This window comes from Arachis duranensis, chromosome 10 (genome assembly GCF_000817695.3).
Source record: "Arachis duranensis cultivar V14167 chromosome 10, aradu.V14167.gnm2.J7QH, whole genome shotgun sequence".
NCBI lineage: Eukaryota > Viridiplantae > Streptophyta > Magnoliopsida > Fabales > Fabaceae > Arachis > Arachis duranensis.
In genome coordinates, this window is record NC_029781.3 from 16,302,715 (window position 1) to 16,316,770 (window position 14,056).

A 14,056-nucleotide genomic window follows, 5' to 3' on the forward strand; every position below is an offset into this window, starting at 1 on the left:
ATCAGTTTTTTCTCATTTTTTTATAAATTTAAAATTCTCAATATTTTTTATACACTAATTTTAATTATATTTTTTATTATACATATTTTATAATAATTTTTTTAATTAATAATCTTAACTTGTATCATTAGAGTACATGTTAACTAAAACCAAAACTTTATTGTTGCCTCTTGTGTTTATTTGTATCTATTTTAATACTGTTCAAGTCTTGGTTACAATAAGTACTTATATTGATTAATAGTGTAATATATGAAAAAGCCGCCTAACTAAGTTATAGATAAAATGAATTATTATAATCGACAGTATAAATCTATCTTATTAATTTAGTGAGAAGTTAATTATATGGGAAATTAGACATTGTTAAATGGATGAGAATAATGAATTTATATTAGTTAATAAGTGCCTTATCAAGTATTCCTAAAATATTTATTAAAGTGTTAAATATTAAAAAAATTGTATTAAGGAATATTATTATACTTATAGCGTACCCTCTTTATTAAATCAATATCAATATGTCACATAATTCTTTTAATAAAATATTATAGAAAAAAATTGTATAATTAAAACTAATATTTTATAAAAATACTTGTATTTAAATAACTTGTGAAAAGATAAAATTAAAATTAGTGTATTCAAATATATAATGAGAATTTTAAATTTATAAAAAAATGAGAAAAAACTGATGAAGAGACTAATTTAGTGCACGACATTTAATTTCAGGGACTAAAATGAGTTATTTGATGCAAAGTAAATGATTAATTTGGTGCACATGTAAATATGACATAGTGAATGACACGTAAACAAATAGCATTGCGACACGTGGCAAAATAGCATTGTGACATGTGGCATACCCATCCACGTCAGCATGTCACGTGTCGGTCAATGACACGTAATCATACCGTTACACGTGACCAAACCATGAGGTGACACGTGTCACCAAATGTTCACGCCATCAAGCCATGTTAGCGCGGCGTTAACGAAAAATGAGTCAGGGACTACTATGGTACAATTTTTTCAATTTCAGAGACATAATTGATGCAACTAAAATCTCAAAGACAATTTTAGTACACGAGGTCAATGTCAGAGAACACTATAAAGATTTACTCCATGCTTTTCATTAAGTATAATTTGAACTCGAGGATGGGTTATTGAGTTGGAAGAAAAGAAAGAAGAAATGGATTGGCTTGTAAAATTTTATTCATTTTACTCTTCATTCAAGACCTTTAGTTTTGGATTTAGATCCTCTAAAGTTTGAATTTCACTTTAGAGAGTAAAGTGTGATCTCTCACCATTTATTTCATAGGTGGAAATAAGAATAAATATGAGAGAAAAACTATTCAAGAGTAGAAGATCACACTTTACTCTCTAAAGTGAAATTCAAACTTTAGAGGATCCAAATCCTTTAGTTTTATCATAAACTAAAAACATATTATTATTAATTAAACCATTCATATCTAAATCTACTTTCTTTAACAATCACAAAACATGAATGCAAATAAGGGATACTAATTTCCAACTAGGGACAAGAATGTTACCTAGATTATTTCTTTATCAATAATAGGTTTACCATTGTAATTATTTTTTAGTGAGAGTACATAAAAAAAAGTACATAGTATATAAGGTGTAATAACTCAACAAATATTTTCTAAGGGGGATTTTTCATTCTCTCCAACAATGAGAAGAACCTATCTCTCTCCCTCTCTTAATCCCTTCTGATTCATCAAACCATCAACATCACAGCTTGAACAGCTTAGGGTATGAGATTTTCTTCATGGTGCGGTGAGCGTGGAGAGCAACCAAGCTATGAATCAAAAAAAAAAGTTGTGAATTGAGATCAATCCAATTTTGCCATTCTCTTTCTATCCCTAATTTTTCTTTCGACATTTTCTTTCCCCCATTCTTACCTCTTCCTTAAAACTCATCCAATAGAGTTTGATGAGAGGCTATTTCGCAAGATTCTTTCTTGGTGAACATAGCTGTTCCGATCAACGAGTTAGAAGGAAAAAGAAGATCTAAATCATTATTACTTTATGATTAATTGATTTCTCAAAATGGAAGACATGGTAAACAGATCCTCGAGTAGTGATTTTGACAACTAGAGCAATGCCAATCTCCTCCATCAACTCACGAATCTTCAATCTCAAATTTCGAATAGCAACACATGTCTGATTCAAGATCAATCAAACCCTTACTCCTCCCACTTCTACCAATGGCAACAACATAACACCACCATCAATCACGTGATCACTGAGGGGCATGATGATATACTCAGTGACAAACAATTCCAGCTCAATTGTCTCCAAGAGAACATTGGAAAATCAAGATCTGGATTCACTCCAGAGCAAAGATTTGCCTTGTTAGAGTTGATCAAAGACAAAAGTGTGCAGCAACAACCTCATAATGCAAATCAAATTTTGACTAATTCCATTCACACTTCCACTCCAAGTAAAACCATTGCATTACATTTTAATGCGAGAATTATGAATATTATCACTCCAAAATCTGCACTATGGGTCATTGATTCCGGTGCAACAGATCATGTGACTTTTGACTTAAAAGATTTTGCAAGTTTTCAAAATATTGATCCAATCAATGTGATATTGCCAAATGGAACCAAAACTGTTAGCACCATCATTGACACAATCACATTCTCTAAAAATTTTTTTCTCAAAAATGTTTTATACATTCCTTCTTTTGATTTTAAATTGATATCTGTGTCAAAGTTAACCTCAAACTTACATTGTCAATTGTTAATCAATGATAAGTGTTGTGAGATACAAGATAGATCCACATCAAAAATAGTTGGCATTGCTGAGTGTATAGAAGGGTTATATACAATGAGTAGAGAACCAGAATTCTCTCATTTCCCCCCTCTTCCAACAAACAAGCTTCATTGGCGGTAACTACTACTACTACTCATCCCACCACACCTTCACACAGTGAGCACAACAACATTTGGCATCTTAGATTAGGACACATACCCATGCATAAATTGATTTTTCTGAAGAAGTATTATCCTTTTATAGATAGTATTGCTTCAAATTTTCCTTGTGATTCATATCATTTTGCAAAACAAAAGAAATTATCTTTTAATCTTAGTACAACTAAAATAAAAGATTGTTTTGATTTAGTTCATATGGATATCTGGGGTCCTATTTCTGTCCCTTCCAATGAAGGACATAGGTATTTGGGTCCTATTTCTGTCCTTTCCAATGAAGGATATAGGTATTTTTTGACTGTGGTGGATGGTAAGAGCAAATTCACTTTGATTTTTTTTATGAAAACCAAATCTGAAGCATCACAATTGGTTATTAATTTTGTGAATTTTGTCAGAGTACATTTTGAAAAACAAGTTAAGTGTATAAGGACCGACAATAGGCCAGAATTTACTCTAAAATCCTTTTTTGCATCAACTGGAATTTTACACCAAACTTCTTGTGTAGAAACACCAGAGCAAAACGGGATTGTAGAGAGAAAACACCAGCATATTTTAGGTGTTGCTAGAGCACTGCTATTTCAATCAGGAATTCCACATTGTTTTTGGCAATACGCAGTTGCTCACGCCATTCACCTAATTAATAGGCTGCCCAGCACTAACCTGAATAATGCTAGTCCTTATAAGCTTTTGTATGGCAACTTACCTGACCTTTCATATTTAAGAGTATTTGGTTCTCTTGCATATGCCTCCACATTAACAAATTCAAGAACAAAATTAGACCCAAGAGCCAGAAAAACAGCTTTTCTTGGTTTTAAATTAGGAACAAAGGGTTTTCGACTTATTGATTTAAAATCAAAGGAAATTTTCATATCCAGAAATGTAATTTTTTTATGAAACTCATTTTCCATTTTTACATTCCACTAGCACTGACATTTCTGAAGTGCCCATTCGTACTCCATTAATGCATTGATCTTTTTCAATATGATACACCATCCATACATCATTTGCAATCACCCACACATACTACACTCATAGATTCAAATGAACATTTCTCAAGCTCAATGCACTCACCAATTTCCTCACACCCATTGCACCCATTACCACACCACACACTAATAATGCACCTGCATCACAACACTCTGACATCACACATGACTGCATTACTAGAAAGTCTGAAAGAGTCAAGAAACCGCCTGCTTATTTGAAGGACTATCATTGTATAACAACCCACACAGCTCACTCTAGCAATGTTTCCAACTCTAACTCTTTATATCCTATCTCACAACACTTGTCATATGATAAACTAACCCCGAAATATAAGTCACTTTCTCTAGCCATCACCTCAAATCAAGAACCTAGCACTTATGAGGAAGCGGCTGCACATGAATGTTGGAGAAAGGCAATACAAGATGAATTGACAGCTCTAGATCAGAATAGAACTTGGTGTCTCACTGAACTCCCAAAAGACAAGAAGGCTGTGGGTTGTAAATGGGTTTTTCGGGTAAAATTCAATCCCGATGGCACCATAGAAAGGCACAAAGCGAGGCTAGTTGCAAAAGGATTCACTCAAGTGCAAGGAGTAGATTATGGTGATACTTTTAGTCCAGTTGTCAAAATGACTACCCTACGAGTAATGTTAGCATTAGCAGCGGCAAAGAAATGGCATTTGAAACAGCTGGATGTCAACACTGCCTTCCTTCATGGAGATTTGGACAAAGAAGTTTATATGAAGATACCACCCGGCTTGGCTGTGTCACAACCAGGTTTGGTTTGTAAATTGCAAAAATCTCTATATGGGCTTAAGCAAACAAGCAGGCAATGGAACATTAAGCTCACTCAGACTCTTGTGGATGCTGGTTATAAGCAGTTTTTTGATGATCATTCACTGTTCATCAAGAAACAATCTGAAAGCTTCACTGCCATTCTAGTATATGTTGATGACTTGGTTTTAACCGGGAATGACATTGGTGAAATCAATTCCATCAAGCAAGATTTCGATGACAAATTCAAAATAAAGGATCTTGGTGATCTCAAATACTTCTTGGGAATGGAAGTAGCACGCTCTAACTCTGGAATTCACATTTATCAGCGGAAGTACACCATGGACCTTCTCAGAGATTTTGGTTATCTAGATTGCAAGCCTCTCACTACTCCATTTGATTATAGTCAGAAACTTTCAAAGGAATCAGGTACCATTTTAACAGACAACACTGTTTACAGACAGCTCATCGGCCGACTCCTTTACCTCACAAATACTAGACCCGATATCTCTTATGCTGTGGGACGTTTGAGCCAATTTTTGGACTGTGCAACAATCTCTGCAGAAGCTGAATATAGGTCTCTTGCTGTTGCCACTTGTGAAGCTAGTTGGTTATCTTTCTTAATGGATTTCATTGGCTTGCCGCTTCAAAAGTCTATCACTCTATTCTGTGACAACAAGTCAGCCATTCACATTGCCAATAATCCCATTTTTCATGAAAGAACTAAACACATTGAAGTGGACTGCCACATTGTTCATGAAAAGCATTTGTCTGGTCTCATTCATCTTATGCCAGTTCGTTCCAAGGATCAACTTGCTGATTTTCTTACCAAAGCTCTGCCACCGGGTCTTTTTCTTGCCAATGTTTCCAAGCTAGGATTGTTAGATTTACACAATTCTAGCTTGCGGGAGGGTGTTACCTAGATTATTTCTTTATCAATAATAGGTTTACCATTGAAATTATTTTTTAGTGAGAGTACATAAAAAAAGTACATAGTATATAAGGTGTAATAACTCAACAAATATTTTCTAAGGAGAATTTTTTATTCTCTCCAACAATGAGAAGAACCTATCTCTCTCCTTCTCTTAATCCCTTCTGATTCATCAAACCATCAACATCACAGCTTGAACAACTTAGGGCATGAGATTTTCTTCAAAGAAAGGTAAATAAGGTAAAGTTTAAATATAGAAACTTATTCAACACCAAGGTTCAATCGAGGAAACAAGCAAATATAGTGTAAGGTTAAAAATAAAGTTGGGTTGATCTAGTGGTTAACTTACTAATCTAATTAAATAAGTGTCAGAAATTTAAATTCTGCTTGTACATGTAATAATCTATTAATTAGTAACAAACTCATTAGTCATTGATCTCCCAAACTAAAAAATACAGTGAAAAACCAAAAAAATAATGTAAACTTGAAGTTACTTATCAAATTTTAATATCTTAAAATTGACCATACAAAAATGAGAGATTCTCAATTTTTTTTCTCTTAATTTTCTTATAAAATATGATCTCTAATCATTTAACATTTTTTCTTATATTTATTCGGTTGGTTCTACTTAAAAAATATATGACATCACGTGCTTGGTTCAATGCACATATTCTACCATCCGTATTAACAACTTGACGTGCTATTGAGAATACTCATGTTCAATATCTATAAAACCCAATATGTAGTTATTCTTTTTGCAGTTTTGTGTAAATTATTTTTTAAAAGTATTTAACAGATTAATCTTTAATATTTTAGAATTTTTTTGGGTGTCTATATTTTAGAATACTAGGTAAATTAATCTTTATTTTTTTAAAGAAAAGTACATTTGAAATAAAAAATGATCTAAAATAAAAAAAACTAATTTAAAATTTTTATTTGATTAGAAATTAACTTTTAATATTTTAAAAAACTAATTTATCACGTTTTTATTTGGAAAAAAATCTAAAAATATTATAAACCAATTTGATATGTATTCTAAATTATAAATTATACTTACTCATAATCTCACTTGTTGTAAATATGAATAAAAATCAAAATAAAATTGAAGAGAAATAAAATTGGTAAACTTAAAAGTGTATACAAGAAGATAAGAATAATAAAATAAAATATTTTGGTGAGATATGTAAAATCAGACTTTTTTTTAGATTAAAGACATTTTTGTTATATAAAATTTAATGATAATCCTAATCAATATAGGATGTACATTTACCTTCACCTATATCAATTACACAAAAAATCAGTTACTGATTAATTATTATGCATAAAAATATATATTTTACATCTCAAAAAAAATTATTATACTATTATAAAAATATTTAATTTTTTATCTATTATAGAGTTGATTATTTTACTATTATAATTTAATTATTTTTATTGTTGATTATTTAAATAAAAAATATATAAATTAATATTTATAAATATACACAAATACATAATAGTTAATTAGTAACTAATTTTTAGTGTATATAAAAAATTAACTACTACATATAAAAATATGTATTTGATATTTCATAAAATTTTTACATTATGCCAAACAAGTTTATTTATTCATTTATTGTAAATTTGATAATTCTACTATTAGAGGTTTATTTATTTTGGTAGCTGATTATTTATCTGAAAATTATGTAAATCATATGTATTTTTTGGTGGCTATGTCATAGAATTTTTTTAAATACATAAAATAAATATTTTATATATAAAATAGGTAATTTGTAATATTTTTATTGAAATTCATCTTTTTACTTATCTTATTTACACGAAAAAAATTTTTATTTTGAGTATATCTCATTTACAGTGTAAATAAAATAAAAAAATAAATTTTAATAAAAACCTTATAAATTATCTATTTCAATAAATGAAATATTTTATTTTATAAAAAAAATCCCGTAAATCATATATATAAATATATACAAATAGATATAGTGCCTGATGCCTCATCTAGGATATAATTTTGAATGTGCATAGAATATTTTTTTATTGTAAAATAAAGTAAAGAGAAAAAAAACAACAGGATTAGAAAGGAAAAAAAAAGTTTTTCTTACGTCCACTTAATATTTCATTATCCACTTATTAAGAAAAATTACTTTTTATTTTATTTTCCTAAAAATTCCAAGGAAAATATCCACTTAATATTCCATTATCAGCTTGGACTGTTGCAGTGAGCAGATTAGATTTAGAAGAAGGTTGAACCGGTTGAAGCTTGTGAGTTGTGACGTATCACGTGATCAGAAATTACGACCACAGAGTATTTAGAACGAAAAGAGCACCCTACCTCAAATACATATTTAAAGAGCCTAAAAAATTAAAGAGAAAACAATTCAACCCAATAATCCCACAAAAACGTCGTCGTTTTTGGTGGTTTGGTTGTGTTCCGAATCCCCATGGAATCTACAACCTTCGCCAGTTTCAGAGCCTCTTCTCCTCATTCGATGCAACAACCTTATCTTCTGAGACCCTCTCCTTTACCCTCTCACCTTCGAATTTTGGTATCCACTTCTCTCTCTCTCTCTCTCTCTCTCTCTCTCTCTCTCTAATTTTCATTTCCCCCTTTTTTATATATTCTTTTTGCACAGAAATTGAGGCGTTTTGGTTTGGATAAGAATCGTTTAGTTGCTCGTTGCTCTTCTGGTTCCGATGAATTTGGTCCTTTCAATGGGTTGCACTTCGCACCGAACAAGCTCTTCAGGCAGGAGGTACCAATCGTCCTCGTTTTTCCTTGTTTATGTTTAGTATTCATAGCTTCAAATTTATGCTATCGTTTCGTTGATTACATTTTTTTTTTGCTTTAATATTCTGAATGCATCCATCGAAGTTCAAAATTTCTTTTGTGCTCTTATTTAACAATTTCATTGGAACAGTGAATTGAGTGATGCCAGTGATTGGTACCTTATGTATTTGATTCCTTCACTTCGTGTTTCTTTTTAGGCTATTGGAGCTGAATATGGGGAAGGCTTTGAGACTTTCAGGACGGATGGACCATTGCAAGTTGATGTGGTAAGGATTTTAGATTCAGTTGGATTGTGTCACCGTAATTTTGTGAATGAAGTTGATGTATTTTCATGATTGAAAGGATGCTTAAGTTCTAACTTTTGTTGAAAATTTTAGGACTACTTGAATGACAAGTTGCAAGATGGTTTTCTTCAGCGCATTCGCTATGCCATGAAGCCGGATGAAGCCTATGGTCTTATCTTCTCTTGGGACAATGTGGTGGTGAGTGATTTCAAACTCAAGCTTATAGTTATTTTATTTTATTTTTCTGTAGACTGAGACAGTGTTTGTAGTTTGTCTTTACTCTTTACTATCGGATTCGAGCATGTTAGGGATGTTAAGTGAGGCAAGCTGAGTTTATGATATTTATTTATTGCAATCATATAGACGCGCATATTGGTTTGGTTTGGTTGTTAAATAGTAACTATACATGAGGCCGACTAAGTATTAGGTCTGAAAGTCTTGAGAAGATTAAAGTGTGACCACACGTAATATATTGGTTAGGGTAAATTGGTTCCCTGGTTATCACATGTTATTTGTTGCAGGCTGATACCCGAGCTCTGAAGAGGAAGGCGTGGAAGGAGCTGGCCTTGGAAGAAGGTATGTTAATGGTTTTGCTTGTGGGATTTTGATAGGATGGTCTTTATAGTACACTCTTTTAGATAGATGGGAAAAAAACAGAATTACAATCATACAACCACCGCAAAAGAATGGAATGCTTCGGAATAACCTACAGTCATATGTATGATAAGATATTTAATTTATGTTTTTATAACATCAACTTTTTCATACGGCGGACTCACCAACAATCAAACTGAAGGAATAAATTTTGTGATTATTTTATATGTATTTTTTCTGAGAAAGATTTTAATTTATAAAAATTCTTTAACAGGAAAGGATATTCCTGAAGATGATGATATGCAAAGATTGGCACTTTATGCAGGTGTTGATGATGTGTTGCATAAGGTTTGTTAGCCTTTCTTTTTTGTTTATTGGTTTTATGTTGGAATTGGTTTTTAAAGAAATACTTCCTTGGACATGGTGCGATCTTTAAAAATCTCAATTCTTGATCCAATACACCTTATTTCTCTGACTGGCTATTTTAAATTAGCAGCATTTCCTCTCAGACAAGGCAGAAAATGAGATGGAGAGGCTAAAGTTAAGGTTTTCTCAGTTATATTATGATAATCTTCTAAAGGTAAGCTATTGCCTTAACTTCTAGTGGCTTAATCTAGAGTTCTGTATAGTTGAACTTTACATTTCTTGCATACAATTTTTTTAGCTTGAAAGACCAATGGAGGGCCTCAGAGACTGGTTGGAAGCAGTTCATACAGCTCGAATTCCGTGTGCTGTTGTTTCAAGTCTTGATAGAAAAAATATGGTAGAAGCTTTGGAAAGGATGGAGCTCAACAAATATTTCCAGGTTGGCAATATTTGAGAAGAGTTGACACAGTAATATGCCTTCTTTTTCCAATCATAGTGTAGATAATCATATTGGTATAACTAGAAATAACAAACTTGGTCATGGATTGTTAAGATCTTTTTTATCTTTTTGCTTTTCAGTCTATCATTTACTATTATAATATACTCGATTGGTGTAGTTTGTTGCATGTGGATTTTGTTCTTGTCATGTTTAACATATTTGGAAGAACGCCATTGAGGCATTGACATAATTTCATGAAGAAAAAGCAGTTTTCTTTTTGCTGTGGTGTATATCCATTATGGAAAATTAGGGATATCGAAAAGCTTTCACCACATTTCGTGGTTAGCCACAGTTGAAAACTTTCCTCTTGATACTATTTAAATTTTCAACCTGTTGTGTGTACTAGATGATATGGTATATAAATTTACAAATTACTTACCATGCTCCTGAGTTTGCCACTTGCTGGTTCCCCCATTCAAATTGCAGGCAGTTGTGACGGAAGAGGATGGAATGGAATCAATAGCTCATAGATTTCTTTCTGCTGCCGTCAAGGTACAGTTCAAGTAGTAATTTATTTGACGAACTATTTCTGGGTTGGAATAATCATTACTAATTGTGTTGTTGCTCTTTTAAACTTGTTACATTTGAGCAAGTTTTCAGTCCTATTAATAATCTATTTTTTTCCTTGCAAAGATGTTTGTTGGATGGTGATGATAAGTTAAAGATGGATGTGCCTGATTGTTTTGTATATTGTATATTTTAAGTTTATCTTCCATTTTTAGGTGAAGAACTTGATTGAATCATACTAGAACTGTAGAACATGGGAAATTTTTAGGCTTCCATTCCTTCTAATAAAAAAAACCACTAATGCATTTTATGCATAGCTTTTGTTGTAGTTCACATAAATGCCAAATAGCCTGATGTGTCAATAACAAGGGTGATTGTTTGAGACGTTTTCGATGCAGCCCTGATATTTTATTATTTTATGTAAGATTCATTGAGGACTTTTGGTTCTCCTGTCCAATTATTCTGCATGTAATATGTATTAGCATGATAACATCTTATGATATCAAATTTGAACAAGGCTGAATATTTTTTACCCCTTAAGATGTCATTTTACTGCTAGTATTGAACCTGTCTGCCTAAAATGCTTTTCAGCTTGATCGGAAACCCTCGAAGTGTGTTGTTTTTGAAGATGATCCTCGAGGAGTAACTGCTGCACACAATTGTACGATGATGGCTGTTGCATTAATTGGCGCTCATCCAGCGTGAGTAATTCAATTTTATGCAGTTTTGTTATTGTAAGAGGTTTTAAGGAGAATAGAAAAGATTCATGAAACACCAGGAATCCAGGATAGTTTCCAGCATACAAATATCATTCTGGGTTTTAGTCACTTTGCTATAACTTAAACACTATTCCATCAGTTCTATTTTCCCTTACTATTAAATGAAAGAGTACTTTCCTTTCTTTTCAACAGTTCAGCACCTTAAAATCCTTTTTTCCGCTCCTCATTTTAATGAATTATTCTCTTGGCATTCAAAAACTGATTGGTGTTGAAATCTGCAGGTATGATTTGGGGCAGGCTGATCTTGCAGTTGCTAACTTTGGTGAACTTTCTGTGATAAACTTGAGAAGATTATTTGCTAACAAGGGTTCTACGTTTATGGACCTGCAGAAGCAGATCATAGAGAAAGCTCCTCAGAAAAGGAAACTTACAATAGACACCAGTTTCTAAATATATTCTCCTTGCCATTCTTTTTTCTCTTTTTTTGGGAGCCCTGGCCCTCAGATAATTTTCATTGTAATTAAATATAGTTATGTAGTCCTGATTTCTATGTCAAATAAAATGGCTATCAGTTAGTTCTGATGTAATCCATTTTTTTCAATATCTCAATTTATCCCTTTGTTTAGTGGAATGTAGTCTAATACCGGAAAAGTGGAAAGGGACGCGAGTCAGTGATGGACAAATAAGAGTAGTCAGAGGGAAAATACAGTGACTCATTATTGTGGGAGTAGAAAGTGCAGCTTAGGTGGCACACTATAATTTTGGAAGGGTTAATTGCAATTTACTAAAATTTTTTATGTAGCACACATTTTAGTCTGTAATCTTTTAATATGGGTTGATGCACAATTTAGCCCTTGTAGGCACATGGTCGAAGCATTTTAGTCCATGTACTCTTGATTGAATCAAATTAGTTGTCCTAAGTTATTAACATGAATCAGTTTTTCGAACGGAATTTGTTATTTTTTTTAATTTTTTTTCCAAGATAGTAGATGTATTTCATTCAATCAAAAAGAAAGAAACACAAGTGTCCAAAATTGGACAGTCAAGGATAAAAGAGGGGCTAATAAACTTTAGCTCACATGGCATATCTTTCCTTTTTCATCTTAAAAGTCTAGGTTTCAAATCCTAGATATTGCAATTGAGAAAAAAAATTGACAAATATGTGAGGAGTGTGTGGATGTATTATGTACTTAAAATTGGGGTTGTTCAATTTACTGACAAAAACAAAAAAGGATAAAAGAGGGGTGTCATTCCCAAATCACAATTACGAAACTCAAATAGAAAAGTGAGCGAGAACTTAGGACACAAAAACTTTCTGCAAGAATTCCTCCATTGAATATTCAACTACTTTCCAAATCTCTTCTCGCATCAAAACCTTGCCTTCAAATTGTTATTAGGTTGTTACACACGTGTTTATGTAATAAGTTTAGTGACATGTGGTATGTGCTAAACAGAAAATGTTCACTTTATTTCCCATATATAATATGGTCAACTCAATGTCATTTTGATTCCTTTATTTTTAATTGAATCAAATTGGTTCATATAAATTACTGTCCGGATCAAATTGGTCCACTAGTCTTCTTGAAAGCCGGCAATTTTGTTTATTTTAAGTTTTAGGTTATTTTGTAGTTGAGGTTAGGGGTGTGCATGGTTTGATCCGGTTCGAAGATTCGTCTCGGCCCAGAATATTTTAGGGATTAATTTGGTATGATTTCATCAGGTCTAGGGTCGGGTAAGAGTCTCAAAAATAGACCCGGTCATTATTTCGGGTCGGGTCTGGGTCATGGCTCGGGTCATTCGAATTGGCCCAGTGACTCGGTCATCATACACAATTAATATTTTTGTATTATTAGTGATGGATGATGGCTATTCTTATGTGGAATTTAAGTATTGTAAACCTTAATATTTTGTGTTATTAGTTATTATAAGACTATAAGTTAATGTTTTATATTTAAAATGCATAAGATTTTAGACTAATTAATGCATAATATTATGTTATTTGTATTGATTTAAGTATTTGGTGTTATTAGACAATATTAGTATTGATTATGGTTATGCTTTAATTTTAGAGAAGAGTTGGTTCTTGTTTTATTTTTCTAAGTGAATTTTACCATGACAAATAATGGTTGGAGTATTGAAAATTTGGATATTTTTACATGCTAGCTTATAAGAAGGTATCAAGGTAATGTAATGTTAACGGCTCGGTTTTCACCCGGTTCTTACCCAGTATAATCGTGACCCGAAAGTGTATAGATTTCATCGAGTCTAGGGTCGGATTCAGGTCTAATAAATAGCCCCGATATATATTTCGGGTCGAGTTTGAATCACATCAAATTCAGTTTCACCCGACCCATGCACACCCCTAGTTGAGGCCTTGGATTAATGGCAACATCACCTGCTTTGCTGGGAGCTATACTTATGTTCAAATTTTCAACAAAAAATATAGACCAATAGTAATATGTGTGAGTGGATGTGTGTTATATAATGCGTAAGACAAAAAAAAGGTTTTGGTTATTTTGTACATACATTGGTAATATTAAGTAGATTTTTTAGATTATTTTTGTTTTAAGGTAACATTTGGTAAAGAGACAGAAACTGAAAGACTGAGACTGAGAGACAGAGACTAAAATAAATTTTAATATTTTGTTTGATGTAAAGTGAGAGATAGAA

The 14,056-nt window shown here is 32.1% G+C and overlaps 1 protein-coding gene across 1 annotated transcript; it reads left to right on the forward strand.

Annotated features, from left to right (window-relative positions):
* Positions 1-8,023: 8,023 nt before the first annotated feature.
* LOC107469270 (5-amino-6-(5-phospho-D-ribitylamino)uracil phosphatase, chloroplastic) lies at positions 8,024-12,249 on the forward strand (the record flags this gene model as incomplete). Its single annotated transcript, XM_016088648.3, is given in 11 exon segments — positions 8,024-8,175; positions 8,263-8,382; positions 8,615-8,683; positions 8,795-8,899; positions 9,223-9,277; positions 9,570-9,643; positions 9,792-9,875; positions 9,960-10,100; positions 10,587-10,652; positions 11,259-11,368; positions 11,668-12,249. Coding segments are annotated over 11 exon segments (1,098 nt in total). The 3' UTR covers positions 11,837-12,249.
* Positions 12,250-14,056: the final 1,807 nt, after the last annotated feature.